This window comes from Epinephelus fuscoguttatus, linkage group LG9 (assembly GCF_011397635.1).
Source record: "Epinephelus fuscoguttatus linkage group LG9, E.fuscoguttatus.final_Chr_v1".
Lineage (NCBI taxonomy): Eukaryota > Metazoa > Chordata > Actinopteri > Perciformes > Serranidae > Epinephelus > Epinephelus fuscoguttatus.
In genome coordinates, this window is record NC_064760.1 from 33,229,101 (window position 1) to 33,248,689 (window position 19,589).

Consider the following 19,589-nt stretch of genomic DNA (forward strand, 5'->3'; position numbering starts at 1 on the left):
CCGGCAAGCTGTCTAGTAATTTATGTAATGGGTTGCTGTAATCACATTTAGCATTACCGTGCACAGCCTAGCCAGCTAAGTCTCTGGATCTCACTAATGTTAAACATAATTAAAGCGAGCTATTACATAAATTAACACACTTTTGTGGCAATGTTAGCACGCTAAACATGTCTGCAACCAACCTGACTTAACAGCACGGAGTAACATTATAGATAAAGACATCTCAAATTTTCCCTTTGAAGAAAATGATTACTTTAATGTAGAAAAATTACGTATCATTAGTTAGCTGACAATACTTAAGTTAAGTGTGTACCACAAATGCAATCATCTGATCCCAGTGTCCAGTTCTTCCTTTTCACAGCTGTTATTCTGTATTTTCTGTAATGTGACTGACCAGGGGCCTATATCACAAAGCAGGATTAATGTCTTAGCGAGGTAACTTCAGGGTTAACCCTGGGTTTTCGGTCTCATGAAGCCGGTTCAGTTCTTATCGGGGTAGATCACCATGGTAACTTACTCTGAACGGCTATCCTGCTCTGGATCAGGGTAAGTTCAGGGTTGAATCTGATCCTATAAAAAGCACCACCCACTGGCCAATCAGCTGTTCGGGAAAAAAATGACTCCGCTGACAGAAATGCAGCCCAGTCATGACGGGAAGTTTAATTAATTTGATTGATTTTGATTTGAAAGTTTATTTTGAACATTAAAAAAGAAAAGAAAGCAACAACAACAGACAATGAAAAGATTGTTCAAAAAGGAGTGGAAAGAAGTTGAAATTTCATCCCACCCCTTCATAAGAAAGAAACTGATAATTTGCGGACACTTAATAGCACCATTAATTAGATAATTGTAATACACGCAATTCATCTGCGCAGCATTGATTTCATGGGATTCAAGGGTGTGATCAGTGTCAGATGTACAGGTACAGGTACTGTAGCTACGTGAACCAGTGATGAGTAATTTAACCTACACATAATTTTATTTGCTACCTTGTTTTGTCTTGACTTTTCCCTCTCTCCTCCTCTATTTCTTCTTTCCTTACCCGTTTTTTTTCTTCTCTATTATGTGATTTCATTGATGTTTTGACAGGGGAATTTCTTTGATAAGCTTTTAGTGGCTTCTAACCTCTCCAGCACTTTTCTTTTTTTAATCTTGTAAACTTTATACTGTCTGTTTTTAACATTATGTGCAAATAAACTAATCTAAACTAAAATTAACATTATTCATCCCATTATGCGTTGCCACGCATGTTTCCTCCTCCTGCAGCTGCCACGGTGTTGGCCTTTTCTGTAATGTTGCTTTCCTCCTCCTCATATTTTAGTAGAATTAATCTCTGATCCTCACATGAGAAATACTTTTTTTCCTCACATATGGCGCTCTGTGAGGATGCTCAGTGACGCTGCGCTTCTCTCATGATTGTGATTGGTCCGCTGCGTGCGCGTTCATGGCTCTTGATAAAGCAACCCTGGGTTGAGTTACCGAGTTGATATCCATTGTCGTGATACCGATTATCCTGATTGCCGTTGTTAGGGTTAGTCAACCCAGGATAGGTCTGGGTAACCCAGGAAAGGTTGATCTCGCTTTGTGATTCAGGCCCCAGGTTCAAATAGTATTGTTGTTGGTGTTGCTTGTGTTTTGCCCACAAGTAACTACATGTCGTTTCCTTAGAGCGTGGGTCGATTTCCCTTTTGCTCATCTGTTAATTGTAATTCATCTGTGCAGCATGACAGCTCACCGTGACCACTTGCTGTTTTACTAGCACAATATTTTTTGTGATGACAATGATGCATTTGTCCATCAGTGTTGTGCATGTTTGTTTACACACACTGGTCGCTTCTATTATTTGTTGTTGTCCAACCCTGAAAATACCTTATGAATGTATATTTAGTGTAAGTATCACAGTTTAGGCTAACAGGACAAATGGCTAACCAGGACACATTGCACAGCTGCTGACACATCTGACATACCTCTGTTTTTCACTAGATGGCATAGGCCCACAGCTTTGTATTGAAAGCCTTTTGTATTACTTCTTGCCTGAGCAGACTGACTAATATTCAGACCGTTGAAAGACAGTGCCGTGCTATTCTTCTAACCAGGCTCATTGGTGTGGTTTTGTTCCCCTGTGCTTTACAGAGGACAGCGTTGTCCCTGTGGTATGCTGGCTGGAATCCCCCAGCTTGACCTGCTGCCCTGCTGTAGTGTGGTGCATCTCTGTGCCAGGGCTTTTGATGGCTGTCCCTGCTACTCATAACTGCTCACTGTATGATACTGATGTGTTCAGTCACCCATGCAAAGGCAAGGAAAGGCCATTTGAGCCTTTCTGCCCAATGCCTGGGGGGCTTTAGAAATAGAGAAGCATTGTTCTGTTGATCTCACTCTGTTTTAAATGTATAATTCAACTTGAAGGCAGTAATTTGCACTGGATTTTTCTTGGACAAATCGAGGTACTTTGTGAGGCCTTGTATCAAACAGTAATGTTGATAATGAATCTAAGGCAATCACAAAATAACCACATTTTATTGTTTGACAAAGCAGAATGAATTGGGCCCAGTAGACCATACAGTAGTTGGCAGTTTATTGTGAGTGTTGGGTATCAGAGGGATCTTAGCTGGTTATCCTCGTGGTTTTGAATATTTTGTATATGCTTTCAGAGTGTATACTGTTTAATTGGCAGCATATATCACTGAGGTTTCAGGTCTGAATCTTGGACTGGAGAGTCTCAATTCTGCTGAAAATAGACATCACCTCATTCTTACAACAAAGATACTTGAAGATCAGTGTGAAAATGTTTAGATTACATAACAAGACCCACTAACCAACAGATTTTAAAGGACATAAGACCAGGGTTTCTGTGGATTAAAAAGTCTCAAAAGGCATTAAGCTAATTAATCTAAAAATAAGTCATTAATTGGTATTAAAATGTCTTAAATCAAGCCCTCAAAAATCTTAAAAATGCTAAAGTATATGAATGAGGCTTTAATTAATCAGGTGTTATCTAACATTGCATTGTTAAATCTCAAAATAATTGGTCACATGGATTTGATTTGATTTTTTTTAAATTATTTACCAAATGTCATTAACATCACATGGATCAGGATAGTGAAACCAACAGCACTCATATTTTGTTCCTGGCGGAGATGCTCAGAGCAGAAGATCCACTGTGTGCCAGCTAACTGTCATTGTACTGTGCCCTGGGTGACATAGGGAAACAAATTCAACAAAAACTGGCTGTCTGATCAAGATTTCACAGCTTGTCTGAAACCAGTATTAGACAGTGCACAAAAGCCCTGGTGTAATTTAAGCAAAATGTTTTTCAAACTTGGCATGATGGTAATCAGAGCAGTGGAATCCTACATGTAGGGTTGGAAACACAAAACTGCCACAAAAAACAGCCAACAAATGCTTGGTATTTATCAGTTCTGTTTTACCCTTGTCGTTGTCATGCCTAGAAAGTACTACATTTTTTCAGCTCTTGAAATAGATCATCTAACTTTTAACAAGGCCAAAAACATAATGTTTTATGTTATAAAAACATTTGGGCAAAATTGTCACCACAGTAATAATTGATGTCTGTTCTTGTTTTTGTTTTTTTGCGATTTTGTTTATTGTAAAATTGGTCTTAAATTAAATTCAGAGTGGCAGTAAAAGTCTTCAGTCTATCATGATTTAAGCCTTAGAAACCCTGAAGACTAATTCTCAGATAATAAGCGTGCTCTATACCATGATTTACATCTTGTCTCTAGTTAAGATTAGACTGTTGTTCCCAGGGTCAGGGGCCTTGTATAGATTAAGCAGAAATAGCATAGGTCTTAGGGGTCTTAGACTGGTGTCACACCACTGCTGTAGTGTCAGGATCAAGTGTCGAGTTGTTTGTGTACAACATAAGGCGGTGTCTTCAGACAGTGACATTATCAGTGCAGAACTATGGAGATCTTATCAGCTATGACCAACATTGTAATGCACTGAAGTAAGTTCCTGGGCAAATTATGGTTGGTAACTACCATTTGAAACTGCCGTAGCACAACATTTTCCTAGGAATCCAGGCCTCCCGTCACTCTACTCCCCTTTTCACTTATCCCTTGCTAAAAAGCAGCCTGATCCATTCCCTCATAAAAGAGGGACTTTGGCTGCTTAGCAACAGTGAATGCCAACACAGCCTGGCAGGCCATGGCCACTCCCCCAGCGCTGGGCTCAGCATGGATAAGGTAACATGTTGCTTTCTTCCTTACTTGCTCCCTCTGTAAACTTGGGAGTGGAGCTCCACACTCAGCACAGTCCTTAGCTGGACCTTGACATGCCTGCACTGGAGAGCACTGTGCAGCCAAGTCACTGATGGTGTCTGACACAGTGACTGTTTGGAGAGAGTGCTGATCCACTGCTGCAGTACGCCTGCTGGACTTAGTCACGTTACCTCAGGGAGGGGAGGGAAAAAAAACACTACTGCCTGCACAGGGGGCACCCTCATTCAGGCTGTGATGTTACTGATGCACGGTTGACTCTGAACACGAGGAGGGAGGAGTGGTCTGGTTGAAGCACACTCGCACACCACTGCCTGCCCAGTTGGCTGGATTTAGCGCATTGGAAGGAAAGCAGTAATGGGATTGTCTCTGAGAGAGTAAAATGAGCCGGGTGAACCTGCAAAAACTAAGTGATCTGACGTAATACAGCAGGCAACACATCTGAGTGTGGAGACATGTCCTTGTCAGCTGAATGGATAGAACAAGAGTGAGGGTACTGAGGTACTTCATACTATAGTTGATCCCTTTTTTTTAAGACAAAGGTAAGTTTTGTCCCGTTTTTATTATTGCTTTTCTGCAGTCTTTCTTTCTATCTGTTGGCTCAGTGTCTTGCAGCTTGTTTTTGTGGTTTTATGTTTCCACAAACATTCTCATGTCTTGGTTTGTTTCAGTTGCAGTTGTACTTTGCATAACAATGTAATGCCCAGTCACGTCTTTAACCAGAAAAGAATCACTGTTCTGCATTGTTTTATTGAGTGGGAAGATACTGCAGTGGCGTGAAGGTGCAGTTCTTGCCAAGGTTCAATGTGCACAGCAGCTTGCCAAGGCTGTATATTTTATTTGATTGTACAGATTGTAATAATGCCCAGCAAGGCGTGTTGCCTTTCTGCCTGTTAAACAAACATATTATTCATCAAGATTTGGACTGTTGGTCATGTTGATGAAAGCAGAGCTTCCTTGATAGATCTTATCAGCAGTAGTGCCAAAAGTAGGACAGATCTAATATTAATGTCTAGTTTGTCTCCCAAATGTTTAAACCAAAGATCAATTTAAAGAGTAGAGTAAGAGGGTTAGTAAGATTCAGAAATTCCAGCTGAGTACAGTAATTCATGGATTGCGTTGTCTTTACTGATTGAACTGTTTAATATTTGGAGGTGTGCATGTTTGAAGTTAGGGGCCAAAATTATAGTTGACAGTGTCTTTTTGATTTCTCTATTACAGTTGCTGTTTTTCAAATCAGTTACTTTGGTCAGTACACTTACATAAAGCACAGTGTTTACACTATGTACTTATTTACATGGTACACAGATTTTGACAGGGTAGTGTTATCTCAATTAAAAACACAGACATTGCATACTCGATGAAAATGACGGTCGCAAATCTGGCACCTTTTCTTATGCTTGGCGAATTCCAGCCAAAATATATTCTTGCTATAGGCTTTCTGCTTGCTTGCTCACTTGACTTCTTCTGTATTTATGTATTTATTGTATTACAAATGAACATGCTTTCACAGCTTGTTTCTATATATCTATGAATGTTTGTGGCTTCTACTGGCTGGCTCTACCATCAGCTGATCTACTTAGTTAATAATAGCTGCTGCATTTTGTGAATGTTTACAACTTGTCAAGCATCTGACTGCAGATCTAATACTTAAATGTTCTACACAGTGAAGACAGCAGTTTAACATGCATAAACACCAAATGCTACTACACCTATAGGCCATAGCTTATAGTCCAAACAGTAAGTCTCAGTAGTCAGTGCCTGATGATGAAATGTGCCACTGTTAGCTAGCTAGCAAACTAACGTTATCATTGTGTTATTGTTCTCAGTAAATTTCTACAGAATCAATGAATTAGTTAACTAAACAAAGTCGTGGCTTCTATCCAGTAACAGTACACTGGTAGTGAAAAATACATGTGTTTTTGCACAGTGCCTCTGTGTTCACTGCAGTAGTTGGCTGACATTTAACAAGTTTGAAATGTTTTTGTGGTCCCGCCCTTTCCACTACGTAAGAGACATGGTGACCATTTAGAGCGACAAGTGTCCATTATTCCACACTCAGCTTTTTGACCGTTATGAGGAGCGGTGTTGTGGTTCACAGAATTCACGGTTCGATGAGACAGTGCTGTCACAGTTCGGTATGTTTTCGATACATCGGAAAATTTGAAATTTCCTCGATTTTTAAAATGTTTAATTAATAAAAACAAACAGAGTGACATTTTTTGACTTGGAACAATGATGGAGCTATACATGAGTGACCCATCTTCTGGAGCATCTTCTTAGCAGCATATAAAACAAAAATTTCTCCGTAAAAATATTAAGCGTGGTATAGTAGATTTAAGCAAAAATACAAACAAACAGTTCTGTTTCTGGAGTGTCCTTTTAAAAAAGAAATGTATAAAAACTAACATCATAATTTGGGCAGCAAGTTACCTGTTCCATCATGTGGATTGCCTTGTTGAGTGCAGTGGCACTGAAAACATGATATTTTGCACAATTCAATCTGTACATTTTATTTTCTAAATGTCATCGGATTAGTTCAACAAATTGTCCGGTTCCTAATGCAGACCGTACTGAAAGCCTCATTCCAAAAGGTTAGTACAAATATGTGTATTGTTACACCCCTACTTATGAATACAGTCTCATATTACACTGCATTTTGCCATACTTCTCAGATTGAACACATTCATGCACTCAAAAGAGCAAGTATAAGCACAGAAGTATCCGATTTAAGACGCAGAAAGTGTCTCATTTCGAAGCAAAAAAAATTTGCTCATTTATTTGAGTGGACACGTGCTGAATTTTCTGATTGAGTCCATGTGCTACTAAAAATTAGTTTGTGAAGGTGGCAAATGTTTTTGCTATGATTTAAAAAAACAGCCAATGTAATTACAGTTTTGTGCACCTCAGACCTACAGCTTGCTCTAGTATTGTCAGGTCTTAAGTGACTAGAGGTGTCTCTCACTCTTTTCGTATATCACTCACTTTTAAGTAGAGCCCTGTTTGCCTCTCATTTCTTAGGGAAAGAATTGGCTTGTTTTGACACCCAGACCACACAACTGCCAGATTATGTTTTGCTACAAAGAAACTTCTGTCTTAGCAGTAGTACACAGATGAGCCAAAGGCAAGCAGGCTGCCACTCAAGGATGAAAACAGGAGTTTAATATGCTGCATATTATGAACTGGACCCTCTCTTCTTCTTTAGACATGTATTGTTTTGTGTTTTCGAATTAGAGAGCTTAACTAAGTTATATGTTTTCTGCATTTTATTTTGTTTTCCAGGAAAGTCAAATAGCCTCACTGATTCTGCCCCTTCTTCCTCAAGCAGTGTACTCGCTGTCTTATTAAACTTCACAGAAGCGCAGTGCGGACTATGCACAGTTTTTCTCTCAACAATTGAGATATATGTTTGTGATTTATTTACTATTTTAGGATGACTGCTACTGGGAAAGGTGGACGGGATCAACTTTTTGCTATAGAAACATGTTACGCAGAATAATAAATAATTTTAAGTTTACTTCAAGTGGTACATTTTCTTATATGCAGCAGGATGACTGGGGCCTGCATACTGGAACATTTTTAGGCTGTTGGTGACTTGATATCTTACTCTCCGGTGGTACATGCTACAATGGTGCTTTTGTTGTAGTAGTAGCTGTCTGGCAAGCTAAGCAGTCTGGTCAGCTTAAAAAAACACAACAGTACACAACAAAGTAGTTAAGACTGCCGTTAACTTCTCATGCCAGCCACATGACGTCTCATTTCAGAGTAGAAACACGGCGTGTTACTGCTGGTCCACCCTCACAATTAAGCTTTTATTAATTCAGGAGAGACAGCAGGTGTGTCTGGGAAAACATCTTTAGAAACAGTACAGATATTGAAGTAATCTGATATTCAACAGTCTTAATAAAAATTACATATTGTGCCACACAGCACAATTGGGAGATAATTTAGACAGACTTGCACAACAGTATTCTCCAAGCATGATCCTGATGACTTTTGCATTTTTCATTGAGCCAAGTCATAAATAATTTGTGTATCCAGTTACTGTTACAATGACCAATTGTTGCAAAGGTTTACTAGGGCAGGCCTAGTCTTGCACTAAAATCTTCAGCAGAATATCTGGGCATACCCTATCACTCTGTTTGGGCACTCCTGTTAACATTGAAATTACAGAGATGTCAATATATCTTATGTAGTAACACAATAATAAAAATGTGACCTTTTCCTCCCCTTTACAGATATTAATGCCTGATCAACAAAACCAATGGATTACAGTGCTGCTAACTGAATGTGAGGTTATTTAGAGCTGCAGAAGGTAAAATCCTGTCTGAACATCAAAATGTCTAATACAACATTTGACATGTCCATTGACCAAGTTGAGAGTACAGTTCCCCTGCCCCACAGAGAGGTCGTCTCCCCTGAGAGTCATTACAGCAACTCGTCGCTGTCGCCCTCACCTGACCCTAGCAGTAGTATTTCAAACCTGAGTGACAGAGAAACCAGTAGCTCCCCGGACATCACTATGTTTGGGGTCTGCCTCAGCAACGGCTCCTCTGTGGATAACCGCTACAACACTACCTCACCTCAGGGCAATGGATTTTGTGGTGTAAATGCATACATGAACCAAACTTTTATTGCTAAACCTGTTAATGGCAGTGTGGATTTCTGGAACGAAACCTTGAGTCTGAGCAACCATGAGACAGAATCAGAGAAGTACCAGACTTTCAGTGAGGATACAGAGGATGGAAGTAACAGCGCAGTAATGTCCCCAGAATCTGCTGGGAGGGAGAGCCAACTGAGATCAGACGGGACCTCCCGTAGAGGATCCACTGAGAATGACTGCTGCTCCCTGAGCTCTGGGGAAATGGTTATAAGGAGCAACAGTTTTTGTCTGCAGGATGAGTCTTTGTTGCTTATCTCTTCCCTGGAGGATTCATCAATATCTCTAACTGCAGGCCATGCAGCATTGCCTGCTGAATCTAACCTGCTGTCAACCACTCTGCCAGATGTCCTTGAGAAATCCACAGAGAGAGTCACTGAGGAGAACACAGGCCATCCATGTCTTGGCATGACTTTCACTCAGGCAGAGCCCCTCACTGAGGAAAATGATATGGCAACATCCAACTCTCTTGTAGCTCTGCCAAGTGAGAATGAAGGAGTTCTTTTGATGACCTTTGTCTGTGAAACATCTCCTGCAGATTGTGCAAAAGAGGCTCCATTTGCTGGTGCTGAAGCGGAGCCGATGCCCCATTTTCCTGAAGCATTTACACCAGAACAAGGCAGGACCTCTGTGTCCACTTTGTCAGCTATGCAAGACACTGATAAGGATATTCATACTTCCACGCCACTACAAAACATTGGGAACATGATACCCAGCCTCCCCTCCTTCTCAGAGTCTCCCTGCACTGAAAGCCAGGCAGCCAGCCCCGGACTCCGCCTTGTTAAACAGCAGCAAATCTCTGTGACTCCTAACCATTTGGTTGCAGGACTGCCGCCTTCAGCCAGCAAAGTCAAGAAAATGGGAATGAAGAAGTTTCCCAAGTCAGACTTCAGCAGTGTAAAATGTAAAGTCATGACAAGAAGTGTACGTCAAACGTCAGTGCCAGGCTCGACATCCCTGCAAAAATCATCTCAAGTTAAAGTGAACAATGAACTCACTGAAGCACACAGAGGAGCAACTGTCAGGGTTAGTCCTGCCAAGTTAAGGAGTAGCACCTCCGTTGTCTCTACAGCCACTAAAATGGTCAGTGATGCTCAGAGAAGAGTCAATACAGGAGGTGCTAATTCAGGTTCAACAGATGTACAGTCATCTGGGCATACTGCTGTGGAGGGACAGGGCAAGAGTACAGTGTCCCAGCCTTACATCCACCCAGCTGCAAACAAACAGGCTCCAGCAGTCCAATGCAGTAATGCCAGCTCTGAAACAGAACAGGCAGCCTCATGCCAAGTAGCAGGCGCTGCAGCACAGCATCCTGGCAACCAGACCTTTTGCCTCTCATCCTTAGAAAAATCCCCTGATAGAAGTGGCCAAACGGATCCCAAACCAACACCAAAAAAGGGCATGATAAACAAAATTGAGGTCAGATCAGGCTCAGCTTTGGGTCAGGACAAACCTCTTTTCAAGACTCGACCTCGCTGCTCATCAGAGAGTTCATCATTGTCATCTATGCCACCCAGGGAGAAGAGAACATCTCTAAGGATCGTAAATAGCTTTACCATTCCCAAAGATGACACCCACCTGGGCCAGAGCAAACCAGGCAATCTGAGTTGCTCCTCTCAAAATAAACAGGCCATACGGACAGAGGCCACAAGCAGACCTACTGGGAACTCCTCAAGGGAGGTTAAGAGGATCAGCCTGGTGGTGAGTATGGAAATATAATGTGAACAATTAAAAATTCAGCAACAATTATTACTATTCAAGTGCTGTTAACATTCAGAGGGACTGAGAAATTGCTCTTTTTGCAGGCAGTGTCCAGCAAATCTTCATCAGCTGGAGCCTCATGTGATGAGAGAGAAAGCAGATTTCGAGGACGGCCATCTCCTAGACAAACAAGAGAACCACCATCTTCACAACGTCCAGCTGCCAGTCCCAGACCAGCCACTCTGTCAGCCAGGCAGAGGCAGGGGACACTGGGAAGGGATGAAAACAGGACCCCCAAAGCTGTAGGGACACAACAGTCCAAGCAGAGGAACAGTCCAGGTAAGGCATATTAGTTGGGTAATGTTAGATACTGTGCATGCTTTGTGATTTTTGTCATGCAGTGAAGCTCAGCCTGTGATAACATTGCAGGGATCTTTAGAAAAGTTTAAAGGGTGGGTGCGTCTGCATTCCAGGTTTTTCACGTGGAAACACCCACTTGATGACGTCGATTAGAGCGACGAACGCTGATGATAACTGAAAGGTTTAGTTTGGATTTTTTAAAGGAATATCAGTAACAGACGATTTTCAAAGGAGGCTTGGCTCTGTCATGAAGAGATACATTAGGTGGGTAAGGGGGGTTATATGTAGTAAAATCATGATGCAGAAATCTATGTCAGGTCATGTGGGAAAATGTTTTTAGAAGGCCTTTGGAAAATAGCATTTTGAACATTATTGTTACAACCAAATCTTGAATGTTCAGATTTGAATACATAAAGAACTGTACTGGAAAGATACAGAAGGACATTAAAACCTCCAAAAAGTAAAACACAGTGAACCTGCCCTTTAAAATTCCTTTGTTTGTGTTACAAAGGGAAAGTTGACCGATAAATGTCAGTAAATAAACATTGACAGTAGGTCAAAATCAGTGTCCTCAGAAGTCTCATGACCTGCCTTTAAGCTGAAAGCTAATGATTTCCTAACTAGTTTCTCTGTTGTGTAAACACAGAGAGTTGTGTAATAGATCTGTGTAACCCTTTGTGTAGGTGAAACAAGCACAGTAGTGAAGTTGGCTTGAAGGTGACAGCACCAGAGGTACATGGTTTTGTGTGGCAGTTATGTACTGCAGTTGCAGCAGGATCCTTTAAAGCAACACGGTAATGATACAAGATAGTGCTTTATACTCTTCAGATGATCAGAAAACATTTCTGACTTATTCACTAGCTTGCTGCCATCATTTCAGATAATTGAAAATGACATAAAAATAATGACACTACTTAAATTTAATTTGTGTAGCGCTGCTTCACCTCGACATGTCATCGTAAACTGAAATTATTGAGGTTGTAGTAAAAGAGTCTCCCCATTAGAGGGTGACATCGAGCAGTTCCTCTGATAGCCCTACTATGGTTCCTCCTGATGAGCTCAGCCTTGTTCCACAGGAACAGTGCTGGATACAGATGTCACCTCCGGTCTCTTGTCCAGTTCTTGGGGATAAACAGCCAACTCCCTCTGCCCTTTTGCTCTTCATAGTAAAAGGAGTCCTGGGGAAGGAGGGGGACTCTTCCTCTGATGGGAAGCCATCTGTGCATGTGGAAAAAGCAGGGGAAGGAAAGGGAGGTTTTGAGCTCACCAATAGTGTTTAAGTAAGAAAACAATGTTTGAAACAAGTGCCCTGAGCACAGTAAAATAGCAGTAACCTTCATATGCTCCGACTACAGGGACACTTTATTGGAATGCAGTATTTTGTTTACACTTCAACCATTTTTTTTAATTGTTGTTTGTTTGTATTTGATAATTTTTGACATGCTTGCTGTAGTGCGTAAGATACATGCAGGTAAGTTTTGTACAATTGTTATGTTAAATGTAAGAAGAAATAAGTAAGCTGTTGGGGATCATTTAATTATTTCTTTTTTATAAGTTAATGGTTGCATTGTTTTCTAAGCTTTTAAAGATATACTATGGTGGATTGGATTGGACCCCCCCCCCCAATTGACAAATGTCTCTAAAATATCCCATGAAAATCACTCATTATACTACTGTCATTTATTAGGGAAAGATTGTCTCCTTTTATTAGGCTGCATTTAGCCTGTCTTGAGCTCAGTGGACATTTTTACAGCCGGTGTTTGCACTCATGACCGCTACACTGGTGAGCTAAGTATTTGTCCATTTAATAAAGGGGATATTGCTTCTGACCTCTGATGTTTATTTTTGCTGCCTACCAGCACCTGACGATCTGTGGCTGTGCAAGGAGATTTCACTGATTCCAGTTTATTTTTGCTCCATTGCAACCCAGGCAGTCAGAGAGTTCAGGCAACAGGAGAGCCATCCATTGGAACTGCCTCAACAGCAAGTATTAAGCATCAACTGAATGGATCCCGACCTCCTCATACTCCCGTTCGCCGCTCTCTTATGGGCCCTCCCCCTACTCCTTCTTCTAGACTACCACGCAAGGCCCCAGGACCATCTAGGAGCCTTACTGGGGCCAGTGTTCACACTGAGCAGAGTGAAGATGCAAGGAGTACACAAGGTAAGCCTAACAAGAATTTACAGTTTTTAGAAATAGGATGTTCAGTGCCCACAGGCTGTTACATAAAGATAGAAAGTCAGTTTTATGCAGGTGTTTTCCAGGGTCAGGTCATGGTGTTTATTGTGCTTTTAGGACACATCTGGACATGAAGGGGAGGGGCCTCTGTTCTGAACAGTGACCCACTTCAGGGCTGATGTAAATCTCCCTGGGGCAAATCTGTCTCTGATTTAATACCTCCACATCTGCCAAGATACAGGAGCTTGGCATCTTTAAAAAAAACATTGTGGCATTTTTCAGATTTTATTTCATGCTCTGTAAGAAAAAAGAACATCTTTCAAAGCTATTAAAATTCTATATGAATGAGCTGAACTCCTAATCCAGTGCCAGCAAATCATTGTGTTGCTGCTGAATTTCAGATGGTTCTAATGTGTTATATTGGTATTTTTTTTATATTTCTTACTGGTGTATTGAATAAAGAGGAATACTGTCAGACAGTGGACTCTTCTCCTCCCAGCATCTTCAACAGCATGCATGGCTATGATTGGCTAAGAGGACCTGTTTTCCAATCTGGGGACCCCCACCCCTTATGTGGTTGTCATGGCAATGGGTTCTATTCCACTCTAGTTCACACACACACAGCGTTGCCTGGAGGAAAGTGAGCAGACATACACTACAACTGATGTCGTCTGAGGTGCAGAAAAAGGAACAGTTGTGCTATTTTTCTTCATTTTTCTCACATTTTAAATCAGAAACCAATGGCTGGTTACACAGGACTTCGAAGTTGCACTTGGACTGAATTTCCAGCTCATGTTTTCAACAGCTCCTCTGTAATGGCACAGGGTAGTGCAGCATCCAACTGTGATCTCACCCTCTTGACATGCCTGCTTGTTGGCTCCTATCGTTTTTGTATCATCCCTTTGTTAGCTGCGTTTAATGGAAACGATAAAAAGCTTTGGAGAAGTAAGTGAGACTGGAAGTTAAATCATAATTGCAGTAGCTGTGGTGAAGTGTTGATTTTTTAAGAGCTGGATATTACCATTTTGGCGGGTTAATGCTAGATATTCATTCAGTTGTTTATAGATTTCTTTATTTGCTGCATCTTACTATGGTAATTTTTTTTTGTCACAATGGCCAGATTAACATTGTCTTTTGTAAATAACAGTCATTCAGGTAAAAGACAGGGGATCCCCCCTTACCTTAATCATTATATTTGATCACATTATTAAATTGTCAAAGAAATGTTACTAACCTTGTTGCACTTGAGATTGATCTTGTTATACCATAAATGCTCTGTTTACATTCTCCAAGTAGATTGGCATGTCATGTCTGAGATGATTACAGCAGTACTTCACTAAAATCTTTATAGAAAGAAGTACTGAAATGCCCATGCTTTAGTGCTTTTACTTAAACACATGCAGTCTTCAAAACTGAACCAACACTTTTCTACTTGTTAAACAGTTTCTGGAGGAGCAGCACATAAACCATCATCTTTCAAAACGGTTGTGCTGAGAGCTAGACTCATCACAACCCCTGGGAAAAACACTGGACCATGTGAGATCACATCTCTACACACACAAACAAGACTCTTTTTCTTATACGAGAATGTGTCTCTCATTTTTTTTAAGTAATTTTTGTTTTAATGAAATTTAAGTCTCCCTTTCTGAACTCGCTTTTTAAGAGTAAATATGAGTGAGATCACACTGACTTTTATCAAATCTTCACACTGATAAGTAAAGAGCCCTTTTAAATCTGACTGGGGTTGAAAGTGATTAAACTCCCCCAAAACACTAACCTACAAAAAGCTATTGTTTCTTTCTAATGTTTAAATTGTATGGTAATCACATTTGGTAAGGGCCCTTTGATGTTGATTAAATCAAATTACTTGCATCTTTGTTTTTCAGTTAAACTGTATGTTTCATCAAACCTCATCAATTAGGTCTAGCATAAAAGCTGTCTGTGGTTGTGGTCAGTTGCTAGTTTGGTCTACAATATGGGTCAGATTAACTCCAGACGCTCATCTCACCTGGATCTTTTGCTTGTGACAGCTTTGGCCACAGCATGCAAACCTGCTGCTTCCACCAGCAAAGGCTCTTCAAGTTCTACAGCCAGTTCTCTGAAAAAGACTGCTTCTCCAAGAATTGTTCGTGTACCTTCAAGTGGACCTGGTAAGAGTTAAATTGCATCTATTTGATTTATTATCTGTGTTTTAAATTAATGCTTAGATGACTTGTCAAGTGGGCTTTGTTTCAGAGGATATTGGTTATTGTGCTTTGTGTTATGGAGAAAATAGAAATGCAGTTTAAACCTCTGTGCTGTTAATGTGCTTGCCCTGTGTAGTTTTCTTAATAGAGACCTGATACATTATGGTAATGCTGTATTTGTGTCAGCTACAAAGAGCACTACCCTGTGCTGCCTTTTCTTTGACTGGTGTTCAAGGCTAGTATGTATTTAGAAGAAAATGAGCTATAAATGAAAAGACAGGGCTTTTTTTCCAGAAAAAAAAAATTGGTTTGAATGTATTGGGGTTTTTTTCTTTTCTGGTGGCTGAAGAGTAAGAGGGCAATGTTAAGAGGTTCTAGTATGAACATCAACCTGAAACTTTAAAAGCCAGGGGCATGAAATTATTCCCAGTGGACATTATGTCCTTGTGGCTTGTCTTCAGAGAGTACTTCTGCTTTCAGCTGAAACTAATGATGAACTGCTGCTCAGTGCTGTAAGGAATTGTGGTTTGGGAGATCAAGGATGGTTTGCGATAATTTTGACCAGAACATTAAAGTTCTCGTACCCTTGGTGTTTATCAGTGGCCACACCTGTAAACATTAATCACACTAAAGCTGTAATGTGTGCGCTGTTTTATTGGCCTTAGCATGTTTTGGAGCTTACCATGTGTCTTTCTGTCTTTTACACGAACTGGATGGAGAACTTGCTGATTTTTATAACACTCAATTAGTCAGCACACTGTTTAGAGTCCTGGATTAAATACATGTCACAGTCATAGCTGAGGGCACATTTTCACACAGAGCTGTGCCAGCCAAGCACTTTCCAGCTCAGCTCATCAGACAAAACCATGCCACGACAGGTCTGTCATCTCTCGCCATCCCACTGCTGGTGACACAGGGACAGAGAGAAAATGAGAGGAAGAGTCGGGGCTGGATTAAATTTCCATTGGCTGCAGTTACGCTGTTAGCTCCACCCTCTCCTTTCTCTCCCCACCCTACCCCCCTCTGCTCTCCTCTAGCATCCTGGCTCTGCTATAGTACCGCCATCACTAAGCTTGGAGATGCTGCTTTGCTTTGCTGTGAGAGATTCAAGTGTTGGTGAATAACTGGAGCCTGGCTTTCCCAAGAGGATTAAGAGATTTTAACTTTTTTTTTTTTTTCCCTGCCACCATCACATCTATCAGGCTGTGCCACAAACCACTGGCCAGCCTGTAACCTTCTCTGTATCTTCCAGCCTTCACAGCTGGGAATCAGCTTTGAGTTGGGAGACCTACCATGCTGAACTGGGTGCCTTTACTTTTTTCAACGCTGTCTCAGTGGCGTAAATCTTACTTTTGTTTTTTATTAATTTATTTGTTTTCTCCTTGTTGGTTCTGCTATCACCTGAGGCATGATATACTGAGGCACAACATGGCATGTGGTTCATAGCCAGTATTGAGCTTCTGCATTTGGAAACTTTTTTTAAAATAATTTTTGGCTAAATACATTGGCCGTCTTGTTTTGTTTTTGAGAGATGTTATGGTCTCCGAGGCTCTCCCTGTCGAACTTCCACGTGCGTCTGACAGCCAAGGGTTTACTCCGAAACATTCAGGTGCTGTCAGGATGCCAGAAGAACACTGTGGTTTTCCAAGCAGGTCTGTCAGTTTTTTCAGTATTTAATATTTCTGCTAACACTGTCATGGTTTTTGGGTCTCTATGCTGTAATATTTAAGCCAAGCCTATCAGTGTTTGCCTCTCACGTAGACCCATGCAGTTAGCTGTTTCTGAAATCTATTTTTAGTGATGCTATTTACTCGCTGGCAAAACAGGAGGTTCAACTTTCATTTACCTACCTTGGTCACCAAAACGAGTGACCCCGAGCAGAAGTATTATATCGGAATATCGAATTCAGGAATAATTTTCTTTAAAGAAACTTCAGAATGGTCTTCTTTTTAAAAGTCAGCATTTCAGGATGTCATGCATTAATTTTGAGGCCACCTTTTTATATGTCTGTGTGTCAAAATGCACTTCGTCTTGCTCTCTGGACCACCCAGTGCTCCTGTTTCACCCTGAGATAAACCAAGGTTATTTTGGTTCGTGGTCTCTGGGTTGAACCATGGGACCCTTGTTGTGATTGCTGAACAGGACTGTGGGAATACAGTTGCTTCCTGTGGTTCCCACATCATTTAAAGCACCCGTCTTCCTCAAGATTATGTCCAAATATGGTGACTTAGTTTCAGCCAAGAAGAAAATGTTTGCATTGTACTTTTTTGCAAACCAGGGATATGTTTCTAAAGTGACATATTTCAGCTTACATGTATACAAGCTGACTTTGTCATTGGTGGATGTGGATGGCGTGAGACGTCAGAGAGATGGCTACAAAGCTGCAGACCACTGTTCCAAAGCTACAGTCCACATAAGCTGTTATTTTTTACCTTTTTTTAGCAAGACGTGGGCAGAATTCATGGCAGCTATTTTGCCAATAGACCTGGTGTTTTTTTTAGCAAGACATCAGTGGCATTGCTATCTGTGATTGTGGCACCTAAAGCGGGTATTTTAAGTTAAACCATTGTCTTTTCCAAACCATAACTAAGTGTTTTTTGTGCCTAAACATAACTACACATTAACCACAGTGTTGCCCATATGTCAAGAAACACCAAGTTTCATTGTGTCCTTAACATGATAACATTCAGACATTACACATTCCTGGTTTTCAGAAACATACATTGCCAACATTTATTCTGGTGATTTGTTTGTTAGTTTTACACTCTCAAAGGTTTTAATAACCCAGTAGAATTATGTCTTATTTAAACAAAGGAATGTCATCAGTTTACTTCAAATCATCATTGTTTTCCTATGACCAAGATGTCTTATGTTTCAGTTTGTTAAAATACTTATTTATTTAATCATTTACTTTAAGCAAGTGTCTAGGGAATGTCACACTGACAATTATTGTCTGGTATTGTGTCAACCAAGTGCTATAACAAGTGCCTGATTGTGAGGGGTCTCATCACCCATCATGCTTTGTGCTATTGTGTGATATCTCCTTACAGCAGCTGTCGGAGAACTATGCTGTGGAGTTACTAGTCACTTAGTATTTGATGTAAAGTGTACTAATTGAATTGGTACAAAATGATTCTTTGAGCCTGGGAGGAAGTATGAAATAAAGAGGGCAACATGTGTCATCAACGCTGTTAAAACAGAAAATAGCTGCAGGTCCTCTGTTGCCATGGAGCAGACGTCAAAGGGAGATAGTCAAATCAGATGAAAGATGAAGTGCAGATTTGTGCATTGAGGGGAAAAAAAACATTACAGTTAGAAATACTATTGAAATGTGAGATGATAAAGTCAGGAATAATACGCAGTATGTATCTTTCAATAAGATCTTTTAAAAGGAGCCATTTAATTTTATTCACTATAGGAATCTCTGAATCACCCACCTTTTTAGACCATTATAAATCATTCAAAAAGGTGAGAACATGAATTTTTTAAATTCAGCAGAGATCTATTGCATAATGTCCACTTCTGGCCCTGGACACAAGCACAAGATGGTAACTGGGGTAAGAAACATACAGTATGTGGAAAGATTTCTGTCTCCCAGTTCGTCTTCATATGGATGAAGTGGTATCAGCAAACATGGTGATTAACCCACTGTTAAAAGAGGGCAGACAAAAAGAAAACAGCCAATACTATGTTTTAAATCAGATTTTAGAAGAAAGCCTTCATGAACAGATGATACATTATCATTACAGAGGGATAAGAGATTCACATGTTATTAACAATGACTTATTTTTCACTCCCATGTTGGTAACATCATCACATAGAAACTTACACAGTATGATGTGAACTGCCACTCTGCAGTAGCTCAACAGCCTGAGTCTGTCATGGAGCTTGACCTTATTCTGCATGCAGGCACATATGTGTTAGCTGTGATACAACTTGAGATGGTGTCTCTTTGTGTCCTTTGCACAACCAGCAGAGGGCACCCCGATTTAAAGAAACCCTTTTAGATTTAAACTGCAGCATCATCAAAATGATTGAAAGCTGAGCAGCACAGCTCAACAATTTGGATCTGTGTCAGAAAAGATTTTCTATTTTGACATTTCTCAAGCTGTACTAATGCGCTGTACATGGTGCAAAAATGAAATTTAAAAAAAAGCATTTCAGTGTAAAAAGAATTTTATGTATATTATAAGGATGTAGCCAAGACACTGAGATGGAAAACTATTTTTCTGGTATCAAAGGATATATGCTCCGTATTTCAATCT

General features: G+C 40.5%; 1 protein-coding gene across 5 annotated transcripts in view; it reads left to right on the top strand.

Moving 5' to 3' along the window:
* mtus1a (microtubule associated tumor suppressor 1a) overlaps positions 1 to 19,589 on the top strand; it is a 37,254-nt gene that overhangs the window by 2,061 nt on the left and 15,604 nt on the right. Inside the window, exons 1-6 of one of the 5 annotated variants that reach the window (XM_049585488.1) lie at positions 4,377 to 4,780; positions 8,477 to 10,599; positions 10,704 to 10,938; positions 12,890 to 13,123; positions 14,582 to 14,674; positions 15,169 to 15,288. In XM_049585488.1, the coding sequence (XP_049441445.1) occupies positions 8,578 to 10,599; positions 10,704 to 10,938; positions 12,890 to 13,123; positions 14,582 to 14,674; positions 15,169 to 15,288 (2,704 nt within the window). In that variant the 5' untranslated portion in view covers positions 4,377 to 4,780; positions 8,477 to 8,577. Of the gene's footprint in view, positions 1 to 4,376; positions 4,781 to 8,476; positions 10,600 to 10,703; positions 10,939 to 12,282; positions 12,431 to 12,889; positions 13,124 to 14,581; positions 14,675 to 15,168; positions 15,289 to 16,377; positions 16,977 to 19,589 lie in introns of those variants that run through there. The other 4 variants (XM_049585489.1, XM_049585490.1, XM_049585491.1 and 1 more) reach the window with 4 other exon arrangements.